Below are 24,530 nucleotides of genomic sequence, written 5' to 3' on the forward strand. Positions count from 1 at the left end.
AATACTGTGTTACAATGCAGAGGCCTCTCAAGACGATGGTGCCTTTGAGAGGCAAGTTCTTCAGTCTTACTCAAGTGGAAGGTTAAAAAGTTTCTTCCAGCTATCTTAAGAAAGAGGGTGTTGCTTTAAATGACTTATTACATACTATGTAATTATGTGAATGCACATATAGGCCATTACTGGAGGGGGAAGACAGGTGAAATTAATGACCTGCAACGCTTTAACTACCTTTATTTCTTCCTGAAGTACATCAGATCAACTTGGGCCCTGTTAATGGAAAATGTCAAACCGCTGTTTTTTGGTTTTATTTAGTGTATAAGTTAACGTTCACTCTATTACTTGTTTTTACAAATGTGGGTCACTTTTTTCCCTTCAGAATTATTTTAAAGACATTAAATGAAAGGTATTATCTAGCTAACGTATTACGCAATTCTGAATTTTCCCAATATCAGTTTAATTACAGTCTAGATACGTATTTTGTTTCTTCTTCATTTCGTTTATACCATAAAACAACAGTTAAACTCTGATCATCAGTATGGTCATTTTAAAGTTTCTTCTTGCACATTCTGGAACTTCTGAATTTCCTAATGCTTATGTGGATAAATTCTCAGCCTTATTTGCTGTCAGTTGAGTCTAATTTACAAATCTGAAAAATAATAACTTCTGTTTTCATGTGGCTGTAATTTGGAGGCTTTCACCTATTCAAGGCTGATCTCTGACAAGAATTACTTGGAACAATGTCCTGGTTGTGAGCATGAACAAAGTCACTTCAACTGATCTGTATGAAAATGAAGCTAATGTCCATGTTCCTGGAAATTGTTTTGGTAGAATAATGGACATTACAATGTAAAGTACTCTGTGTAGGTTGAGCTGTAGAACTTGGTCTTAGAATAGTTTAAATAAGTTAGAAAAGACAAAGATAGGATTTCTTCTGGTCTTTGTGGGGAGACCCTAGTTCAGATCTCACGCACACACAGTCCACTTGGACCCCGCCACTGGTCTGACTCTGTCCTGGATCTCAAAGTGAAAGCGGGGATTTAATGCCCCCCAGCAGCACCTTTCTCAGTGTGAGATTGAAGCCTCCAGCCTGCTTTCCTTGCCTTGCTTCTTTATTCCTCCTCCCTCTGGAAGTCTTAATTCACTTCAGCAGTGTCTGCTCTGCCATTGCAGCAGATGACTGGAATATGAAAATCATTAGAAGGATTTATTAATGCATCTAGATACAATACAGCAAACCAGCTTGTCTTTTCCATGACTTTTTCAGGGATCCCTGTTATAAACAGAAAACAATTTTGAGTCTGGAGAGCAATCAGATCTTACTTATCTTGGGATTCTGACGGATACTTAAAATGAAAAAGCAAGCAAACAACAACAAAACATTGTGGGTGACTGTGGGCTTAAGAGGGCTTTAGGTAGAAGCCAGCAATTTCTGGCTTCTCACAGGGCTGGAAGGGTGAGAAGTGGCAAGCAGTAAGCAGCATTGTTGCTCCTATTAGAAAACACAGGGCTCTGTTTTTCCCATATCTTGAGAACCGTTTGGTGGATCCTCAGGAGAGGGGACTTAATGTCACTCTTGTTTGTTTGATCTTATGAAATGCTGTATTTTATACCTGTCAGTGATAGTCTGACAGGTTTACTGGAGCCAGGCTTACGTTTGTGCGGGGCTGTTTTTATGTGGAAGCTCTTCGTGGCATTTGAGGTCTGTCTTTTTTGGGTTGAGCTGAAGGACCACCCTAACCTGTGAATGCAAGGGTCTCTCTCTTTCGAGATGCAGGACTACCTGTGTTTGGCATCCTCAGTGTGTGCATTTCACATATCCTTTGATCTCCTATCTGTTTTCCCTTAATCCTTGAAGTATTTAACATCACCCTTTGAATTTCATTTTGAGGGGAACTGAGTACAGAAGGCACTTCTGGCTTATATTAGCATCTGAAGAGGGCATCAGCTTGCCTTCCTGCTTTCATTTAGCGGTACTTCTAGCTAGTTTAAGTGCTTATAGCTTATTGTCACCCACATTGAGTGAACAGGTGGATTATACATTCCCAAATGGAATCATAGGTTTAGGTTGGAAGGGACCTCAAAGCCCACCTGGCTCCAGCCCCCTGCTCTGGGCAGGGCCCCCTCCCGCCAGCCCAGGCTGCCTCCAGCCCCACCCAGCCCGGCCTTGGGCACTGCCAGGGATGGGGCAGCCACAGCTGCTCTGGGCAGCCTGGGCCAGGGCCTCACCACCCTCTGGGTGAAGAATTTCTTCCTACTATCTAATCAAAATCTAAGTTAAACAACTTTTTTTTTAATTTATTTATTTATTTATTTATTTATTTATTTATTTATTTATTTATTAAATAGTGATTGTGTGTCTCTTCAGAGCTTGGTAGAGCTCAAACATTCCATGTATTTATTGATAGCTTTCGTGCTGGTAAAGGCAACTTTGCAAAACAATAATTGGCAGAGATCTCATATTCTTCTACTCATAAATACAGATGTTATCCACGAAACTTTTTATAGAGATTCTCCCATTATTTTAAGCTTTCCATCTTGCATTTGTATGCAAATCCTTAACTGAGTATTTGCAAGAAGCAGTTGTGCTCCACCTTGCCCTTTTCTTTATCTCCCTGTCTCCACTGGCAGCGACAGTTTTAGGGCAAGGTCAAGGCTAGGGTACCTCTTTGTCTTCTACTGGCTGTCTTCCAGCAAGGAGATTCCTTTCCTCTGCGGGAAAATTTGTAACATGTCTGCAGTTGGAAGATGCAACCAAAAATGCTGACTTCACATTCTTTTCTAAAAGCTTTAATGGAAACTGGGTGATAGGGTGGTCAAGGTAAATGGTACCATGAGGATACTGTACAATTGTAGAGTTGCTTGCATGTTTTCTTTAACATAATTCCTCAAAATAGCTTCATTGTTCTGTGGCACCTTTTGCTTTCGTCTGCCTTGCAGTAGGAGAAAAAAAAGATTTTAGACATAAGATTGTAGCAGGAATCTCACCTTCCCCTCTTCTTCCCCCAAAACTGATTTTTTTTTGCAAAAAGTGACTTAAATTCAAAACAAAATATTCACTGTGTGACCTATCACAAGTGGAATCTATAGCATCTGATTATGAGCTTGAAGAATCTGGAAAAAGTTTACATTGAATAATTTAGTTTCCCAAGGAAAATGTTTAACTCCAAATTTTAAAGCAAGAAAGGGGCTATTATTATGATCTGTTAAATTTGATTGTAAGTTTAGTTATTTAATTTTACTGGAACTGAGGAGTTGAATCTTTGTTATAAAATTTCTATGTCTACTTAAATACAGAAATAGGCTGTTAACAGGACAAGTGTATGTTTCATAAATTACTTGTTGTCTTCCGAAGTTAATTATATATTCTGAAAATTTACTTTGTTTGCCAACAGAAAACACTTTTTCTGTCCTGTCTGTAATTTGCTGCCATTCATATATGTATATCTAGTCATGCTGTCAACTGTCTGTTTGTGTTGATTAATACTAATATGGATATTGATGTGAACTGGTACTTCAACACTGGGAATTCAGCAGTGTTGAATTCCTTGACTGTAGCTTTAAAGTTGTTTCTCAGTGAGTAGTGATAATTAAAAATACATGTACCTGCCTGGATAAAGCCGTAATCAACATGGTTGCATTTCATAGCTGACATTGCTTTGACCTTGCCAGAGGTCAGACTGGAGACCTGAGATCCCTTTCAGACTGACTTATTCTGTGATATCCACGTGTATTTATATGTGTGAGCGTGTAAATATATGTGTAATATATGTATATGATTTATAGAGACACTTTTGAGTGATGTCAGATGTCACAGCTATAATAAATTTTTTTTTTCACTCTGCTGGTTTTCTTTGCCCAGTCTGCCGCTAAGAAACCTCGGAAGTCTCCAGGAGACAAAGGTCGTTTGGAGGCTGGAGCCAGAGGAGCAAGTCGTGGAAGAGCTAATGGCCACCCTCAGCAGAATGGAGAAGGGGACCCTGTCACTTTGTTTGAGGTGGTTAAGCTGGGGAAGAGTGCTATGCAGGTAAAATAACTAATTGTGTTACACTTTCATCATTCAGCGTACCCCAACTGTAGGAGTTCATTCTGAGCTATGCTTTTGTAAACAGTTGGCTTTTTTTCACAAGCTATATTGGTGCAGTAGAATTTCATGTTTAACATTATCTTAGTCTGTATATGATAAAGAACAGAATGTGCTGTCATTGAGTTGGGGACTGCCACATATTTCTGAAAAACGAGACAGATCAGAAAAGTCATGTATTTCAGTTGAATTCTCCATTATTTTGTCCATTGCTTTCAAATTGTAAATACATGTTGGTATTAAGCAGTCCATTAAATGATAGCCTGTAATATGTTTTACAGGAAGAAAAAGTATAAGATGATACTATTGATGGATACAAAGTTTTCTTTCTTTTTTTCCCCTTTTTTCTTTTTTTCCCCCAAAATAGCTGCTGGCTGAAGCACTTTTGAGTATTTCACACTGCAGCTTGCATTCTTGCTGTTTCCCACCAGAGCTACAGATGAAGGCTAAACAAGTTGCCTAGACTTCCTCTGTGGCTGAGGGACAAAGATAAAGATGGACACACCCTGAGGGCGAATTTTTCATTATAAGATAAATATCTAAGATAGTTATATTGAACTGCCTCTGGAGGTGTTTCTTACTCGTTTTAAGTTTTGATCAGTTACTGAGGTCTTAAAGCATTTATTGGGCCAGATGAGTCCCATCTGAAGAACCTCTATAGATGATTGTTTCTGACAGTATTTGTATGCTTTTTTAAGTTACTGTGCTTCAGCTATTTGGTTTTGGCACTCAAAGGAGAAACATGGGCCCAGAATACCAATAACCCATTGCAGTTAAAAGCCAACAGTGGTTCCTACTGAAGGGTTGTTTAAGCAAACTTCTTTTACTTTGCATTTCAACAAAAGGGAATCATGCAATATCAGTTTGTATGTTTTGCTTACGCGGTGCCAACTAACGTGAGCAAAATTATAAATTAGGAAAATTAGGAGCAAAGTACCATTCTTAATGTTGCTTTTGGTGTAGCATAAAACCTAGGACTAATGTAGTTTTCCACATGAGTTCCAGCTATGGAATATTTTCTCTGATCCTCAAATCTGAGATGTAGTTTTAAAGTACTAATAAATAGGAAGAAAATATCAGTAATTTTGTTCTTCATAGTGGCTGTTTTTACAGTTACAAAGGATTGACCCTTCTTATCTACTAGGTGAAGACAGAACAAATTTACTGCTAACAAAGCTACAGATTCTTTGTGCCTCTTCTTCGTACATGTTTTATATTGGGGTTTCCAACTTTCCTTGGTTTTCGACACATTTTCAAATTTTATTTTTGGCAGGATTTGAGGAAACATCTGGAGTCTATTTTCTGGTTTTACTGCAGTACCGAACATATATTATGCTTTACGTAGTATGTTTGTCTTAGAGTTATTGATATTTGCAGGCGCCAAATGAGAAGGAATGTGTGATTGCTTTGATATTTGATGACTGAGTGCGTGTGTGGAATTGACTTTGATACATTTCATCTATTTCAAAAGAGATGCCAACAGAAGTCTTCCACAAATGAATTTCTTAAAAGAAATAGCCTGCATGTTTGTAGTAAGAAACCTTTGGAATTCAAGTTGAACTGAATTCAAAGGAGTTGTTTTGAAAAAAGTACTATTTGTGTACAGATATATACATAAACACACACACCCCTATATATACATGTGCATACGCATGCTTAAAATGCCCTTAGCCTACATCTTGCTCAGATGAGAAAGAAGTAAATAGCTCTTTGGAAGCCGTTCCTAACATGTAAACAAATAGTAAAAGAGTAGGCAAGTCTATTTGAAGGCTTGGGGCATAAATGCCCCATTTTTAGGGCCATATTTAGCAATCATAATCCTAAGTTCAAGAGTATGTGCCACTTGTGTACCTTCAAAAAATTTACTATTGCTAAAAAATAAAGAAATTGACAGACCCGTGTAGTGGGAAGCAAGATGCAATTACCATGTGATTAAATTATTTTTAACTTGAACTTCTGGATGATAATCCCACATTGAAACAAAGGTTCTATAAACCAAGTTTATTAGCATCTTTATATTTTTTGTTTTCCGTATTAGCTTAGGGATTTTTATTTAACAATTAGGAATGCTTGGCATTTTTCTTACTCATAGCTTTGATGCAGGTTTTTTTCTGGCCAATTTTAGCAATTTTGTCAGTATTGCCAATTTTCAAATAAATTATATTTACATTTGTTAGAACCTCTTTTTTGTTGATATTCAGTTATTTCCCTGTAACATGAACCTACTTTTTTCTGTAGTGCACTTAAGTTTGCTTCCAGCAATGAAAAACAGAAAAGTTCAATTAATATATTTAGAGATTATTTGAAATTTTTCCTTAACATGCTTTCATTCCTGACCTATCTGCTCCAGCTGTGTGCTCTCAGAATATATTTTAGTTGTTAGATTTTTCTATCTTTGTATTGCCAGCTCATGGAAGCCTGTAGCTGAATTCAACTCTCATTTCTTTTAAGTTTGTCCTCTATTCTGGTTCTTATCGCAGGGTTCATTTACCTCTCTTCAGGATTACTGCTGTTTGGTTCTTCCAGGGAAACAAAGTAACGTTAATATCTTGTTTTTCAAGTACACGTAACTTCAAAGCTGCTCTTTGCATGTAAATCTTTGCTTCTGTTATGAAGTGTTAGTTGTATCCAAGCTAAGTCTCACATGAACTCTGTAAATCAGTCTGATATCCACGTTAACCTAGCATTGGATTGTTGGCACTTTTAAAAAGTTTGTTCTGTAACCTATTGTGTAGTTGGTTGCTTTGGAAGATTTTCTGTTGGCAGCTCTCTCCATATGTAGTGCAATATGACCTACCTACCTTCCTGTTTTCTGCTGGTACTGTTCTTTAGTCCATTAAGATTGTTTGCAGAGCTTTTTAGACACACATTTTTCTTTGTTAGGGAATTAATGACACTTTTCTGCTTTTTGTCATTTGTCTCTTTTTTGCACCTTGAATGTTTTTATGGACACAGCTATATCCAGTATATTTCCCCACTCTAAACTTCTGCAGGCAGAGCAGACTGTATCATCATTTCTCATGTGCTGAACTGCCTGAGCTTACCCTGGTGGGAATGAAGGGCATGGATGAATCTCCACTCCTGCAGCTGAGCCCCAGTGCAGAGGCTGACTCGTAGCTTAACCTTTCGTAGGCACTTATGTACTGGTCTCTGACCCTGGTGTTAAGGCAGCAGTGAAGTAAAGAGCATGTGATGGTTGCAGATTTTGTTTAGGCTTCAATCTGAAAATTTCTTGAGAGTTAATTATGTCCAATTAGCTGTAATAAAGTTTGTACTTCGGTGTTGGTCAAAACAAGCGTAATAGCATTTTGCTTTCTTGTGTGCAAAGGAGATTTGTGCCTCCCCCAGAAAATCGGAGATAATCATCAGTAATCATACAAGGTATTTGATACCCAAACCTGAACAGATCTATGCCGAGATTACTCTGTATTATGTGCATAGCCAGTCATCCTTATCTGCAGTAAACTGCAAACGTCAATTTAGATGTTGATTTTTGAAATATTTGAACCCTCTGCCTATGCTCGGCTAATAAAAGATACTGTGGTTTAGAGTTAGACATGGTTCAGAGTAAATATGGTTCCACTATATGGCAATGTGCATTTAGGATCTGTATCCAAAGAGAGCTTTCTGGCACACTGAAAGGGAATTTTTCATCGTGCTACTGGTTCTTTGTCTCACCAGAAGTCAAGAATATACCTCAGTCCTCGCTCTTCTTGTCTGCCCATCTGGGCACACTTGAATACTTTGAGATGCTCTCCCTGTTCAAGTTTAGTTGCACTTGTAGCAGGGTAAGCTTACCCTGTCCCATGAGGAAGTTCTCTTGGTTTCCTAGTTTCAGTTCTTCACACATTATTTCTTCCTCACACCTGCTGGGCTCAAGCTGGCTAACTGTGACGCTCATTTACTGGCTAGAAAGGTCATGAGCATGAACTTTCATGAGCAGGAGGAACATCACGAGACCTTTTCTTTCCACTCAGTTGCTTATCTGAAAGGATTAAAACATGTCATTGATACTAATTTAAAATATTTCCGAAACGTTAACAGTACTTTCAATACAATACTGATTTTCAGTGTTTATCCGCCTGCCTTTGTTGCAGACTGTGGACTTCAAAATCAATACCTGCAAAAATAAAGGGTATGCATCCCTTACAATTACGTGTTTGATCTGTTGGAAATAGTAACAGAGAGGAAAAGCAGGCAAAGCTTTCAGCAGCACTTTTTTTGGTGTTGTTCTGTATGCACTAGCATCATACTGCATGATTGCCAGTTCCTTTTAGTATTAGGTTTAGAATAGTTACAGTTACCAACATCTGTATCCAAAATAGTTTTCTGATGGGAATTCCCAGTACCTCCAGTATCTTCTCCTATCGCTTTTAGATTTGACAACTTGTACAAGATAGGTAAGATAATCAGTTCTTCCAGAAAGCTGATGTGGCTTATATATCTTGTTAATAGGGCATATCCTTTACTGTTCTAATAGCTTTGGATATACATAACATTTGGGGCAGAAATAGACCAATATGGTCTGTAAACTACCTCCTTGCACAGGTCAGGCTGTGGAATTGCACCAGTTCCTGTGTCAAGTCAACATACTCTTCTCCGCCCCTTTTTTCTCTAGTAATAATAATCTGAGTTTCATTTAAGTACAAGTTAGGGTGGGCCAACCTTAGCAGCTGCAGAGAATCAAAGGGTTGAACCTTACCCTTCTCCCTCAGGTCTCGCTGCAGAAGGTGCTGGTGGTGGCAGGCACCTCGGCTGTTGAGCGGGGAGCAGGAGAGGGCACTGCCTTGAGGCAGAGGCCCCCAGCACCACCCCACAGAGCCAGGCTGCTCCTCAGATGTGCTTTCTCCTCGAGAAGGAGGCTGACAGCAGGGCAACTGACTGCACAGCTTAATCAGCTGCTTTCCAGCACATTCAGCATGGATTAGATTTTGCTTTGCTTACTTCTCAACTCCCTGGAATTTTATCACACGGTTATTTTAATTACATAATTACTATGCAATATAGATAATCTCTATGCTCCTTAGTCCTCCCAGTGGTTCTAGTTAAGAGGAATTGTTATGTGCTTGCTTTAATCTTGCATGAACTAAGGCTGCTGTTGAACAGATTGGTCCCACCTTCTCTCACACCTACAGCTGTTGTTTTTTTACACCTTTTTTGTGTGTTTTGTAGTCACACCAAGAAATAAATTTAATTAGAACGTGACACTTTGATGGATGTTTTTTCAGCTGGATCAGCTCCCTGATTCAACTCATCTCTGGCAGCAGCTCAGACTTATTCTTGATTGAAGTGACTGTATAACCATGACAATAGCTACCTTTTATGGGAGGAATTGTTTTACGTATATGCCTTCTTACTCGAGCTCAAAAATTAAAGCCTGCTGGGTCTAACTGGATCATACCAAAAGTCCAATATCCTGTCTCTGTCAAAGGCAGATAAGCAAGAGGGTAGATAAGAAGGTAAAATATAGTTCAGGAGTTTTCCCTACCTCTGCCTGTTTGCATCTCAGGGTGAATATGGTTTCTGTATAAACAGTAGCCTTAATGGCTTTCTTTTTCCCAAATTTGTCTGTTCTCCCTACTAGAAGTCCTCTTCAATGGATAGTGTCTCTGCATCTACCTTGACTATTTCAGTAAAGGTCTTTGCTGAAGGTGTAATAGTATACAAACATATGATATAAACTATCACCCACATTTTTTTTTTATGTTGAAGGCATTTTTTTAGTTTAATTATCCTCTGTTGAATTCAGACAGTGCTTTATTCTTTGACTTGAAGGATGAATAATGACCTTGGGTTTCACCAAGCTGTCTCAGAAACTCCTCAGGAGTTTTAAGTACACATTCTGTAAAGCTTACAGGATAAAATAACTGCAAGTTTTTTACTCTCCAAAATGCAATCATTTTTTGAATTATCTGGGGTGATCCATGAACTCTTTCCAAATTAGGCTAGCAAAAGAATTTGAAGTATGCCTTTTAATAAATTGATGGGTCTCTTATTGGTATAACTGATTTTGTTTCTGCACTCCCTGAGGATTTTCAAAGCTCATACACAGTGTATATAACTGTTTTTTATGCTTAGTAGCACCTCAGAACCGTTCATGCCTGTGATTGGCTCCAGTTAAACAGACACAACCCTTAAAAAATTGTGTAGTATGTAAATTGTGAGAGATCAGCAGCTAACATTAAATCTGTACCACTGTGGAAAATTGCCTTGGTATGAGGCCTTTGCATATTCTACATCTTTTCTGAGGACTCAGGTGAGGAAGTGCAGCTCTGAGTAATGCAGATGCGCTGTAACAAGAGTACTTCTCAGTAGTTCTTACAATCTTAATCCATCTGCAAGGATAATTTTTCCAGTACCTTTTATGCACATAAGACTAATGCCACTTAAATCATGCCATTGTAGCACTCTGAGAACTAAATATTTTTATCTTTCCAAAATATTTTTATCTTTCCAAAGTGTGTTTTTTTCACCCAAATGTTTCCCCGTAATGTGTTACAGTGATTTCCCTGCATAAAGTTATTTCATACACATTCTACTGCACAGAAGTAAGTATTTATGTGAAATGCCAAACACAGATAGGTCTGTATGGAGAGTGTGGATTTCTTAGTTTTATTGGGAATAAATTACTTTAAGATTTTATTCCTTCCCACTCTATGCTTCAGGAAAAAAAGAAAAAGCTATATAGATAGACACTGCATTAAGCAGATTTTCTTGTCTCTGCTTATGAAAAAGAGAAACAAGAAACAGGTACTGTTGCATTAAAGTAAGATTTACCATAAAGAATCATTTTCAGAAAATACTCACTAGGAGTTAGCAAAGCATGAACTCTCATAATTTAAAATGACCATCTTTAGAGAAAAAAGGATAAATTGCAGCTTTTCAGTCTACAGTTCTGTTTTATTAACCTTATATTAGTTTTTTCAGTGGGTGTCTATTATACTTGCTGTCTGCAATTTGGAATGCTACCAGTCATCTTGAGGTCTAATGCAGAACGTGAAACTGCACATACTTGTACATGCTAGGGACTACCTTCTCCCCAGTAACTGTCTGTGTAATTACCTCAGTCTTCACAAAAATTGACCTTAAAAGATTTGTGTTATTAAAAAAAAAACAAATAACTGCATAAATTAACTTAAAGAATTTTACACAGAGCACTACAAGTCTTTTGCTACTTCCATTTCTTACCTTATGTTCTTATTTTCACAGTTCTCTAAGTTATTCTCACCACCTGTTAAAGCACGTTTTTTTAGCTTTTCTCTTCAGGCTGCTCTTTATACAGATAGTGGAATTTTTTAATTTCTCTCTGCTTTCCTTTCTTGTTTCAGTAAGCTTCAAATTTCATATGAGTAACTCTTTATTGGCAGAAGACATTATTATGCCTTACATACTTTTATTTTGATTTTTTTGGTAACTTTTATATAAACACACTGTACGCCCATCCCAGTCATTTTTTGTCTGTTGTTTTCACTGTAAGTGAAACATGACCATGATCAGCTGTATGAAACGGCAAATTATTTAAATGTTCTTCAGCCTTGATTTGCCTTAGTTTACAGTTGACTCAGATCTTACACTTGAACATATAGTGTCATTTGTTTTTACTTTGTTTTAGTAGCACTGCTGCCAAATTGTTACTTAATTTAAATTGGGAAATAGCTTTATGAAATGAACTTTCATTAATATTTAGCGAGACTGTATAATTTACATGAGCTGGCAAAGTATCATCTGCAGTTAGTCCCTGTGGTTCCTCCAGCACTTAACGCTCTGAACTGTAGTAATGTTCTTGCTCTGAAGGAATATGAAATGGATTCATAGCTGAAAAGCCTCCAGGAGGTAATAAGATAACTAGTTTCATTATTTCGTTCATTGCATCACACTTTTGCTTTTACTGGCAAGTCAGGCTGCTATTTCTCTTCAATACTAAAAAAATTTCTGGTTTATCTTTTAGCAGACTTGAGATGTGAAGGTCAGTATATCTGTAGAGTTTCCATGATGGGTTTTAAGCTGTTTATTCAGACTGTGGATCTATTTTGCTACTTCCTTAACTTTCTTTAAGCTTCTCATTTCTTGCCTATTAGGCATGTTAGATTTTGTCTTCCAACTGTGCTACATGGTAGTTTTTGAAGCAGAGTCATTGCAGAGTAAATTTCTGCGAGATTCTCTTGAAAGCTGTTATGGGCTTTTGAAAATCTCTGTGCTGACTACGTATTTGTACTATCTGTCATCTGTCATTTGCCGAAGATCTTGATTTTTCACTCAATTCTCGTAAGAATAGAAGCATTTTTCAAATTTGAAAGAATACTGAATCTCATTTATGTAGAATGTACTTGTACGGGCTTGTCACAATGACTGACTCAGAGATGTGGTGCATCTCTGTATATATACGTATATCTATAGCTTATATAGATGTACATGCATGTATATATGTCTGTGCGTGCATATATATATATATATGTAGCTGCTTTCTTTTTTCTTTTGTGAGCAGGGAGTGAGAGGGAGTTGTGGGTGGTACTGGAGTAATTTTCATCTCTGTAATTGAGCTAGATAGTTTTTGACTTTTCTTAAAATTTAGTTACAATGCTCCTTACCTTACTCCAAGCTGGTAATGATGATGAGAAGCTCACGTAATTTCTCATTTGTTGTACTTCATAACCTTGTCAGGGCCCTTCCCTTGTGCACACTCACTGAATGTGGTGAATCCTGAAAGTGCTGGTTTCCTGCACCTGGGCAGAATACTGCAGCACATGCTTCCTAGGAATGCTGAATTTGTCACCTCTGTCATGCAGAGCATGTGAAGTGCCTATTTCCGTATGGTAGATCCATGCTCCCTACTGCATCTGAAGGTAGAAACATCTGGTAGCAGATGGGCACCACCAGAACAACTTGTGCAACCTAAGCTTGCCATCTTCCAGAAGTGTTTTGCAGCAGTAGGCGAGAAGCCTCTCATTGGGATTAATTCTTCTGGATGGAGCCGGCTTGTAGCTCCCTCCTTTCCAAAGGTCCTTCCCTCCTCCTGTCACTACATGTGCCTTCACTGCAGTGTCCATCCTGCGTTTGGGACAGATGACAGGAAGGGGCCAGGGCAGGATGGTGACCAAATGTGGGCCATTGCTGGGAGAATTATTAAGGGAGTTTGCTGCTTGCTTGTGCCTGAGAAGCTCTTGAACATGGGGTGACTGGAAGGAGGGTGCTCACAAGATGAAATCATCTGACAGGGTTTGTAGAAACCTGTGGACTGTTGGCTAGATATCCTTGTTTTTAACAGGAGTCTTTTCCTCTATGCAAGTTTATGCAAAATTGTCCTTTTCTGGCAATGATTCCTTGCTGCACCCTTTGCTCTACTGTTGCCTGCCTGATTTCTTTTTCTCTCATATTTGGCTTTTTTCCTGGTTTTTGGATTACTGCTGGATTTTTTGGTTCAGTTGATATTTGTCTCTATTTTCAGTCTGATGTGTATCTTTTTATTTTTTCATCCTAATGTTTTCAGTTTTTATAGCTCTTTTCTGTTGCATCAAAAGTTAACAGTTTGATTAAGTTCCAACTGTTGTAGCATATGTAGTCTGGCTTCATTATCTCCTGTTGCCTTAAACTGTAATCTCTTTTTAAAAAATTACCAACAAGCATGCCAAATGTGCATGAGAGGTTGAATTCTGTAGATGTGTGGGTGTTACTTTGATTTTGATACACTAAAAATCCCCCCCCTCGTGTTTAGGGGTTAGCAAATGGGATTTGTGTGGCTGGGTGGTGATACCCACAGGTTGGGTGCCTCTGTGCCTTGTCACCCTCATCTCCCCTGAGATGCAGTGGATTCTACCTGGTATAATCATGAACAGGTTTAGGCAGGAGTTACCTTACCTCGCAGTGCAAACATGCTCTGCACAGATGAATTACGCTGTCAACTCCACTGAATATTGGCTATATATATATGCAAGTATGTATAGCACACACAGACTGTTCACTGTGAAGGGAGCAACTGGCTGGCTGTGACTATGTGGGCTATGCATGTAAAGTTAGGTGAGATGAATTGTACCCAAATATTAAAAATGTTAGCTAAAACTTTCTGTCAATCCTCTATGAGGTGCAGACAATACAGGAGGCAGTCTTTGTCTGCTGTCCCTTGCTCAAGGACATAGCATGTCCCTCACAAATCCTTTGTATATAAAGAGACTGAAAAAGAGCAGAAGGTAGATGAGCTGAACTCATGCTATGGTTTTGAAGTAGTATGGCGAAAAGCAATTAAATAACTGTTTAAAAGAAGAAGAATCAAAATGGAAAGATCTTCGTACAGGTCTTCCCTCTGACCCTCCTCTTTTAAGTCCAGATGGGTTCATTGACATAATTTATAGCACAGACCAGAATCACTTGCAGTGAGCAAAACTGAATTTGGAAAGGAATCTCTCAGGCTAGCCTTACTTCTACAAGGAGTGCTTTATGTGAAACAAGTCTATGGGTAGAGCACAGACACTGGCTGAGAACTAGTTCCTAACATGCAGAAAAAACATCTGAGATTTTCCAGGCTCGAAGAATATAATAAACTCCAGAAAATGTTAAGAGATGTGTGACAAGGATGAGCAAAGATAAGGACATGAAAGTATTTCTGTGCAAGCCACAACGACACAGAATAGGATTCTTCTGCCTGAGAGATGCCAAGTGGAGAATATGGTGGAAACATGGAAAATGGAAATAGGTGATGGAGGTTTGTGTTCTCTTCTTCCTTAAGAATTAGGTAGCATCAGATAGAACTAGCTATTGGCAAGTTTAAAACAAAGTTGCACTTTTTTGCAGTGAGTATTTAACCCTTGAGACATACTGCTACAAGGTGCTGTAGATGGTAACATTTTCTGGTTCACAGACACATTCATGAAAGGAAATATAACGTCTGTTGAACCATATTCACACTCAGGAAGCTTCTGAGCTGCAAATTAAGAGTCTGGGAGAGTAACTGGGAAGTATTGGTATATTCTTGCCCTACTACCTTTTTCCCTACATGAAGCCCTGTGGGGTGGGAGAACCTGTGGTCTGACCCAGCACAGCTGCTGTTTTTTTCAGTTAAAGAATTAGCTGCTGGCAATTGGATGTTGCTCTGATATCTACACTAATAAAGCTGTTCAAACAAATGCTTTAAGTTGTCAGTACAGCAGCAGGCTGGTCATGAAGCTTTGTCAATATTTGTTTTAGTAAATAATTTTTTACATTTGGTTAAGTTTGGTTTTATGTGCTGTGGTGAATTCTATGAATGATTGATACTGACGGGAAGAGGGCTAAATTTGTCATGAAAAAATAGCGAAGCATTCTGGATAGTCAGTTTTGTGCTACTGCTTTATGTTTTCTCAACAAGATTAATTTAAGGCCAAGACTTTCTTTTTGATTTCTTCTAAGTAGCAGATGGGCAGTGTTTTGTAAGATTTCTTCTCCTACTGTGCATGCAAGTGTATTTGTAGACAAAACCTCTAAAAACTTATTTTTTTTGGCAATTTGAATGTGTAGAAATTCATGCTGGTTGTTGAATAACATGAGAATGCTGATATTCTCATCCTGACTTGGGTTAGGAACAAGTATAGTGACCTGTGTTAAAGATGGAGTGTGTTGGCTCATTTCACAGAGGCTGTTGTTCCTAGTATGTACAAAACTGTTTTCTCACTGTTTCCCTCTTCCAAACACTTGCTGAGGTCCTACTAGCAATCAGGGGAGATTTCATATGGATAAGATGGGAACTGCAGAGGGATGTTTCCAGAACCTATCCTTATGTCTGACAGTTCAGAAAGAGGCAATTTTTTTCCAAGAAGTTGAGTAATTTGAATTCTGACCTTCCTATTCATTCTTTTTCCGGCTTGGTTGAGAAGCTGATTGAGGGGGATTAATATTTTTAATTTTATAGAAATGCATTATAAACCTGAACTACCCAAAATAAAATAATCCATTTACAAGGTGTGCTCCCATAGTATAGTCAGGCTAATCAAGCTTCTCTTAATGAATACCATCACATACATGGAATAGTAAAGATTTTTTTTCTCCTAGTAAAGTAAGTAAAATATATTATTTGGTTACATTAAATATGTACAATTCATTACCTTTATTGTGTACGTAATTAAGGAGGTCCAAATAGAGAGGTTTACTAATACTGTACGTTAGTGACGTGGAAGGAGGTCATACCTGTATTCCTTAAGCCTGAATCGGGCTGAAGAGGGACCTCATCAAACCCTCTTGCTCTTCTAGAACAATTCTTAAAGCATTTCCACAGTTACTTTGTTTGCTTTGTCCTCATTGCTCCATTGTACTTACATCAGGAGTTTTAAAAGTCCTGGGTCCCCCCGCGCTGACGGGGTTCGATAGTCAGAATATGTCTGTATGGGAAGCAGCTACAGGCTTTGCCATTCGCTGTGTGGCTCCATGTTCCTTTTGGCTGATGTACGTCTGCCATTAACTTTTTCCAATGCTGTGACGTGATTGCACTTTTGTGTTGACTGGCAAAATTCATTTAGTGCCATTTTTCATCAAGCCACTGAAGCATTACTGTGTCGCCAGAGATTAATACATGACAAATGACAAACCTTGACACCTGTATGCTTTCTGTCCTTCTCCCTGCTATCCTTCATAATAATCACTGCATGCTACGCCTGCTTATCAGTGATTATAAAAATATATCCTGGCTATATATAGTTCTGAGTGCAGATTGAAACTGACTCCACTTCATATACAGTGATTCAGGTGAATTATTGACTCCCAAACACTGTAAGACCAATTTCTGTATGTTTTATATTCACAAAATAGTCCTAATTGCATTCTGTCTTCCTGAACTATGTACAGCGTTTATGAATGCTTGATATACTGCTTAGACCTTTAGAAATACTGAGATGTGCATTATGCATTGTAAATTCAGTGTTTATCCCCAAATGTTTCTACTCATTAGTTTTCTGGGAGTGCATGTTGGTCATTCTGTATGGAATTATAGTATTTGTTTTTTCAACACAACTGTGAAACTGTATAAATACTGCAGGTTTTGAGAAATTAAAGTTATTTGAATTTGAATCTGTGTTTATACGATTACAATACCAGAAAACAATGCATATAGTTCTGTTCTCTAACAATATTTGTTCTGTCTCCACCTTAAGAGAAGGCATATAGATTTCTGCATTTGCACACACATAAAGTTATGCAAAATAAATTCTCAGTTATAAAATTATATTCTGAAAAGAATAGTGATTGTCTTTAATAAAACACTTTTTAAGAGTGTCTGATAAGTATTCTTTTTTTCTTGACAGTCTGTGGTGGACGACTGGATTGAATCATATAAACAAGACAGGGACATAGCACTTCTGGATTTAATCAACTTCTTTATCCAGTGTTCAGGATGTCGAGGTACAGAACGTTGGATACAAGTTGTATAGAATAAATCTGACAGTCATACAAACGTGCGTTAGTGCAAATGCTGGTAAAGATGTGGGAGGCACGTGGATTGGTACTCCTCATATGCATGGTTGATATAGAAATATTGTCTGCATTCAGGAATAATTTTATTTAAAGCTTATTTGTCAAGGGCATACCCTTTCTTTTTCTCACTTTCCTGCCATCATCCTAAAGTGTACAAATCCTCCCAGAGATACTCTACTCGTCAGCAAAAGGAGACCAAAGATCTGTTAATCAAGGTAGGCGTATCTTTACTTCCCCTTTCTCTTTCTTCCCAAATATTTTCTAATTACGAGAATTAGTGGGTGTAGCTATACTTCAACTGCTTTTTTATTCCTGTCTCTCTAGGAAAACAAGATTTTTTTCATCTGAAGAGGAGGGAGTCAAGCTTCAGTTGCCTTCACTTAGCAAGAGAAGATTTTTTTGGATAAAGCACCAATTTTACTTCTTCCTTTGTAATACTTGTATCAAGTCAGCAGTGTGGACAGTCTTTTATACCCTATTTAATCAGCCTCCATTACCTGGAATAGGACACTATTTCTAGCATTCCATTACAACATTGTGCTTTCTAATGAGTTTTTCATGTGTTGTTTTTTTACAGTTAACCTTGAAAACAGAGAGAGACAAAACTCTACTCCCTCTGTAGCTTGTAGAACCAAACCGTTGTTTGTTTCCTGATGCTTCCTGTAATTTGCTTTGAGTATAATTGAAAATAACCTATAATTCAAAAATGCTTTTTCCCCATTTTGTAACTGATGTGCAAACACACCGTTAGACCATCAAATGATTTGGGTACAAGTCCCTTTTCTTCCTCCTTAACTGTAAGGAGAAGTCCCAAGTAGAGTTAAAAGTATCAGAGAAAAAAACTTTTTTTGTAGCTTAAGGAAAGAAATTTATTTTATGGATTATAGGAAAGACTGGAGTTGTGAAAGCATTCTGTGAAAGGGCTAAAGCTTAGGGTTTAGGTTACCAACCTTTGTCAATGTCTATACTGTTCACACAGATTGCCTAAAATATTTTTCAGACTTGTTTTGCAGCTTGTGTAAAGATGGTTGCATTCTGTTCGCCCTTTTTTAACGCTCTCTTTTAAAGGTGTATATGAAAAAAAAAAAAAAAAAAAAGACATGTCTTTTCAAGAATTTGGGCGGCATTAAACCAAAGGGGATTCATGGCCATATGTTTTTATTTTTAATGGAAGCTTTTGGTGTAGTCATGTCATAAGTATATCTTAATTCCCTTGCTGTTCTCCTGTAATTTCTACTTCCTTTTTTTCTCCTTGTTGGAGAAAGCAGCACTCTTAAAATTTCAGAAGAATTGTATTTTTTAACTTCTTGTTTCTGGTTGACACAGGCTGAATGCCAGCTGTCAACCATATGCTATTGGAGCCATGGCTTCCCAGAAAAGCTTTCCATTATTGGCACAGCACTTTAAGTGGTTGATGTCATTTACTTTTTTCTTGGTGGTAGTTTTATGTTTGTTTGTTTGTTTGTTTGTTTTTGTTTTTGTTTTTTTGTTTGTTTGTTTCATTTTTTTAATAATGACTTTCTATCTGTTTTCAGTATTCTGTTTTGCACCCACAGGAGTGTCTCTCTGCTGAGCTCACGTTAGTGGTCCTCCGATTCTGAACAGCAATGATAGGAAAAAGAAAGCCAAAATGACTTGTCCCTTGACTTTACAGTGTGTTTTGAGGGATTTATTTCTGTGATGGAATTTTTGCAGTGTGTATGGTCGCAGCTGTAAACAGGGTTACAATCCTGGCAAACGGCTCTGTTCTTTCCTGTTCTCAGTTGTGGCTTTTCCCTTTCCCATTCTACTAAACATGCCTGCTCAATAGAATAAGTAAAAGCTTTTTCAGAAGAGAGTGTATAGCGTGAAAAGAATAATAAGCTATCCTTAATTAAAATGAGGTATGGAAATTTGGGGATTTCCTCTGTTTTGTGAGGAAGACCAAAGTTTATTTTTCATGGCAAGAACATATGCTCTAATATATCACAGATAAAATTCCTCAGGAAACTTTGAAAGTGATGCTAGGTTTGATAAATCTAGTGCTATGATAGGTCTTAGAGGCATTTGATATCTAAATCTATGTAAAATGCATTTAGCTTGACATTTCTTGCAACAGTTGTAAAAAGGTGAAGAGGCTGTGCCTGTTTTTGACTTCAATTAGATACTTTAGGCACATAATTTAATAGCTTTACATAGCAATAGTATTGACCCTGACAAAAATATCCTTATATGTAGAGGAATACAGATCTTTATGTATTTATCCCATTCTACTGGGCAGTGCATGCACTGGAATGAACCTCTTAGCGTCCTCCAGTTTTTCTTAGAGATTTTCCTGAAATTATAAGTGATCTGTTATAAATATAAATAAGCAGGCATGTTACAAAAATTATTTAAAAATTTAAAATTTATGTATTTTGCAGGCTAATGTACAAGATCTGTGCAACTTTGAATAAATATTAACCAGATATTCAAGCATCTGTCTGTCCTTTGTCAGCTCTTCTGAGTATTTAATTAGTTACTCTCTATGTAATGTGTTCTGGTTTATACAATGACAATTAAAACACCAGAGGTTTATTTTTAGCATGACTTCAGTAGTTTTTCTTGTATTCTAAGGTTCATTTAGTATAAATAAGAAGGTTGTACTGTTCAACTACCAAAAGCATCTCTGTTCAATAATAGGATTTGCACTGGGGTTAAAATCACTTTTTATACCATCTTTTCACTGATTTTCCCACTCAATCGGTGTGTTTGTTGCCTTTACTGATTTTGATTACCAAAAAGAGACAGTTAAAAGAGTTAAATTTTCCTTTATCCTGTATATATATATATATTTTTTCTTTAAGAATACCTGCCTTTCACAATTTATTGTAGTTTTCTTTGTGATGTGACGTGGTGTTTCTGTGAGAGAATGGCTGACAAGGGCTGGTAAACTGACTAAAAATAAATTATGTTTTGTTTGTTTTGTACCATTTTTAAATGCATTGCATTTTCTGAAAGGAAGGAGGATCTTGTATAGATAGTACCTTAGAAAGATGAAAGAGTTAGTGTTCAGTTTTAAAATAGCTTTTATGTTTGGAAAAAGAGCAAATAAATGCTGTTTACCATCACAGGAAAAAGGTTTGTTTGTTTAGTGGGAGGTATTTATTTTTCAGCGTATTCACAGCCCATAAAGAAGGTGTTGTTGTATTTGCCGCCTTCTTTGTCTGACAGAAAATAAATTTTGGGTTTTGTATTTTTAGTTAACAGGGAACTTTCTTGAATTTAGGCTGTCATAATGATAAACGGATTTTTTAATTAACTTTCACTTGGCTGGAAGGAGAAAGTGTATTCGTACGACTGAGTTTTCAATTTCAAATTTTGTAGCTTGGTCTGTAGTAGTGCGCATATAGGCATCCTTCTCTCTTGCAGACAATTTGCTGATCAGTGTTCAGTTTTCTGTGATTTTTTTGGTGCTCTATTCCATTGCTTTCTTATTTGAAGTTTTTGTTTGTTTGTTTGTTTGTTTTCTTGAATACTTGCATAAAGCGCAGCGTAGTGTGCTTAGATCTCTGAGCCAGTTGCAAGCAAGCTGAAATGTCTAATCAGCAATATGCGTGCCCAGGTCCCAGAAGCATTATAACTGTGTCAGTATGATGCTGCATCTGGGCTAATTAGCTGTGCCTCTCAGCCTGAGTAATTAGCTCAGGTATCATGCTCTGCTGCTATGACAACCAGGCTGTTTCCATTTCTGGAACTCTGTGCATTTAGAGCTGCTTTGGGGATCTGCATTACTGTCTGCTTTTGCCTTCTGTTATTGATATAAAACAAACAGAAAACTCCACAAGTACTCTGACCTTTCTGGATTTTAAAGGCTGAGAGCCATGCTTGTGGAATAAATATATATTTTTTTCCTAACCAGAAGCAATTAGTGGTTGAAACAGCCTCTTAAGCTGTGAAGGACAAACCAACCTATCAAGTTCATGTAAGAAAAGAAGCTTTCTTTTGCAGGGGAAAAGGGTCTCTCACATGTTGAAGAGAACTACTTAAGTACTTCAAGTACACAGTGAAATTATTCCCATTCTTTCTCTTGCTTCCCTCTCATTTCTTTTCTGATAGGTAAGCCAGAAACCTGTAACTTCTTAAGAGGATTTGCAGAAGTGGTTTGAGCTCTGCATCTTCTGCTCACCTTGCCCTGTATTGGACAGCTTTAAGACACTAGTTACTGGAGAAACAAAATTGGTGAAAGTTCCTCACTGTTAAATTCTTAGCCTTATAGTGTTCTCTGGATTTTAAAGGGCTCCCCCTTCGAAAGTTTGTGATATGGCACGCTCAAGTTGATTTTAGGAGTGGTACTGTTGGTCAAGAAAATGGGTGGATTTCCTTTATATGAAGATTTTCGCATGTGTCACATTCCACCTCAAAATCTTCACTATTATTTTTTGTTGTTTGTTTTGTTTGCTTTGTTTTGTTTTGAGGAATTCAATGTTAATGAATAAATATTCAAACTGCCATCAGTCAACTATGATTGCTGCTGTTGTTTAGTGTTACTTTTTTAATTGCAAGTAAGCAGGAATCTGTGTAAGAACTTCGTGCACAATATTGAAAGCAGAATGTTTTTTATTAACATTTTCCTTGTGAATCGGGCAGACAGGAGTCCACACTCTTTCAGCTTGAGCTTTGAATCTCTAGTTGTTCCTGACACATTCTTGTAAGACACTCTGAAAAATTCTGTGGTCATATGGTACAGACAGAGTCAACAAGCGCAGGATTTATGAGCTAGCTTGCTTGAACATGAGACACACACTCATTTTGATTTTTATTAATGTTCTATGCCCTTAATTGAGGGCATGGAGCAAGCTAATAGATTTATGTTTTACCTAAGGAAATTGAAGGCTAAAACCAGGAATAAGCGCTGTGAAGTGGCCATTGTATGATTGGCAAAAGAAAAGACCAAACAACTGCTTGCTTTGCTGTTGGGCAGGATTTCAGAAAGCAAATTAGAGAGGAAATAGTGTTATTTACTTTGATTAATAATGTTTTAATAGGGGAATAATGTTGTAAATATAATAATGTTTTGGTTTAAGAAGGACAGTCATTTATTGGTTAGTTGAACACAGTTTTGTTTGTGGTCAGTGGAATGATATTATTCTTACAGATGAATGCTATTGAGCATTGAAAGAAGACTGAATGACAAATGTAATTTCCTGCAAATGGTCCTTACATGAGGAACTGCAAAATTGTTTGTGAGAAATGTTGCTGGCTTTGGCATGTGGTAAAATGCTTCCTCCTTCAGTCATTCATGTATTACTACGTAATTGATACTCTGAACATATTTAATATTTTTAATAACTTAGAAAATAAAGTTATTCATTGTGTCGGAGTTCACATTTTTATTATGGGTATAAAGCATAAAACACACTTTAAGTTTTTTCTATAGAACCCCTTTTTAGTGTGTGAGTATAGGGGAGAATTTGTGAAGTAAATGACCATTGCACATTTAAAAAAAAAAATGATGCTTACCTGTACATTACCTAAGTCCCAGTAATGTTAAGGTTTTATAAAATTTTCTGTATGAATAATGTACAGAAATAAATATACATCCCCAATACCTCTATGAGGTATTAAAAAGATACCGCTAACCGCATTCAAAAACTGGCAGGTAAGACTGAAGGATAGAAGTGAATTAATTTTCTTTTTAATTTCATGTGTGGTGAAGATGAACCAGATCTGAACTTTCTACTTCTTGATTCTGAGCCTCAAGGTCATTTTTGCAATGTGTTTATTTTGAAGTGAAAGCTTACAACATTCAAAGTGAAAATAAGATGCAAATTATTAACTGGCTTGGGTAGAAAATAAATTAGGTTACCAGAGCTGCGTTAAATGTTTCATCAGCTCAGTTCTTTAAGTGAAGTTAGATAAAGTTGTCATATCAAACCTTTGGCAAGTAATGTGGTTATGTCCAAAGTGAATTTTTGTGAAAATTTGCATATGGATTCTTTTTGTTAAATGTTTTGAAGTTCAAGCTTTAGTGTCAGTGGCTTTTAAATCAGAAAAGTTTTCCATTTTTCTTCCTGTTTTCTGCAGAATGGCCTCTATACTTTCATCTCATGTACTTCTTCTTGTCTTTTTCTATTCTGTTGCTCTTCCGAATTTGCCTGTGGGAAGAATAGCTACAAATCTCTGGTTTGTGGGTTTGTTTGTTTTATTTTTAAGCTTTCCACCTTCCTGACTTTTCTGGAAGCCTTGAAAATTTAAAAATAAAAGAATTCAGACGTGAGAGTATGGAAAAGGTTTGAAATACTACATCACAGTCATAAACACCTATGAGCTGATGGCCTCTTTTTCCTAAAAGGTGCATCCTACCGCTTTCAGAAACCAGTAGAAAAAAATGCAGAAATCTGCTGACTGTGCAGTACAGTGGACATGGATGAAGGGCATGCTGGGTCTGTGGTTTCGTAAATTGCTGAATGAAATACCTGCTGTTTTGACCTCTGACTTCAGTCCAAGATTTTACCCTAGGAATTGGTAACAGGAGCAACAGTAATTTAAAACAAACATTTACATTTTTTTATTATTTTCTTCATGAAAACATTGAACTGTTTGTATATCAAGTATGACTAAAAATAAGTGGGCTTAAAATCAGATATTAAATGTTTTATTAATGTGAATTAATTTAAAACTTTAAATTATTTGAAACAAATTTATTCAATTAATTGACAAGACTAGAAATACTGGAATGTTTTAGAGCTGTCAAATGCATAATGTAAGGAATGGCAAGCTACCTTTGAATTTTTAGTGAATAAAAGCAAGGTTTGCACTGCCGGTGCTGTATCATATGTTCAAATCTGCTAAAAATGAAAGCACTTGTAAGCACGGAACAAAGTTTGTGTTCTTCTCCTGTGTACTACTTAGTGAATTCATAGCTTGTAATATCATTTATGGGACTGCTCGTTGAAGATAAATGGCCTAAGGCTTTCACATATTACCACTTGTTTTCCAATGTGTTCAGTTAATTACATACATATCAATCAGGAAAATGGTACTACTCATGTGACTG

The 24,530-nt window shown here is 37.1% G+C and overlaps 1 protein-coding gene across 5 annotated transcripts in view; it reads left to right on the top strand.

Moving 5' to 3' along the window:
• Nucleotides 1-24,530, top strand: part of STAG1 (STAG1 cohesin complex component) — a 180,316-nt gene that overhangs the window by 49,659 nt on the left and 106,127 nt on the right. For 4 of the 5 annotated variants that reach the window (XM_084529472.1, XM_084529469.1, XM_084529468.1 and 1 more), the window contains 2 exons: nucleotides 3,845-4,024; nucleotides 17,344-17,440. In XM_084529472.1, coding sequence (XP_084385598.1) covers nucleotides 3,845-4,024; nucleotides 17,344-17,440 — 277 coding nt within the window. The remainder of the gene's footprint in view (nucleotides 1-3,844; nucleotides 4,025-17,343; nucleotides 17,441-24,530) is intronic. The other variant, XM_084529471.1, reaches the window with a different exon arrangement.

This window comes from Aythya ferina (genome assembly GCF_964211825.1).
Source record: "Aythya ferina genome assembly, chromosome: 9".
NCBI classification, from domain to species: Eukaryota; Metazoa; Chordata; class Aves; order Anseriformes; family Anatidae; genus Aythya; species Aythya ferina.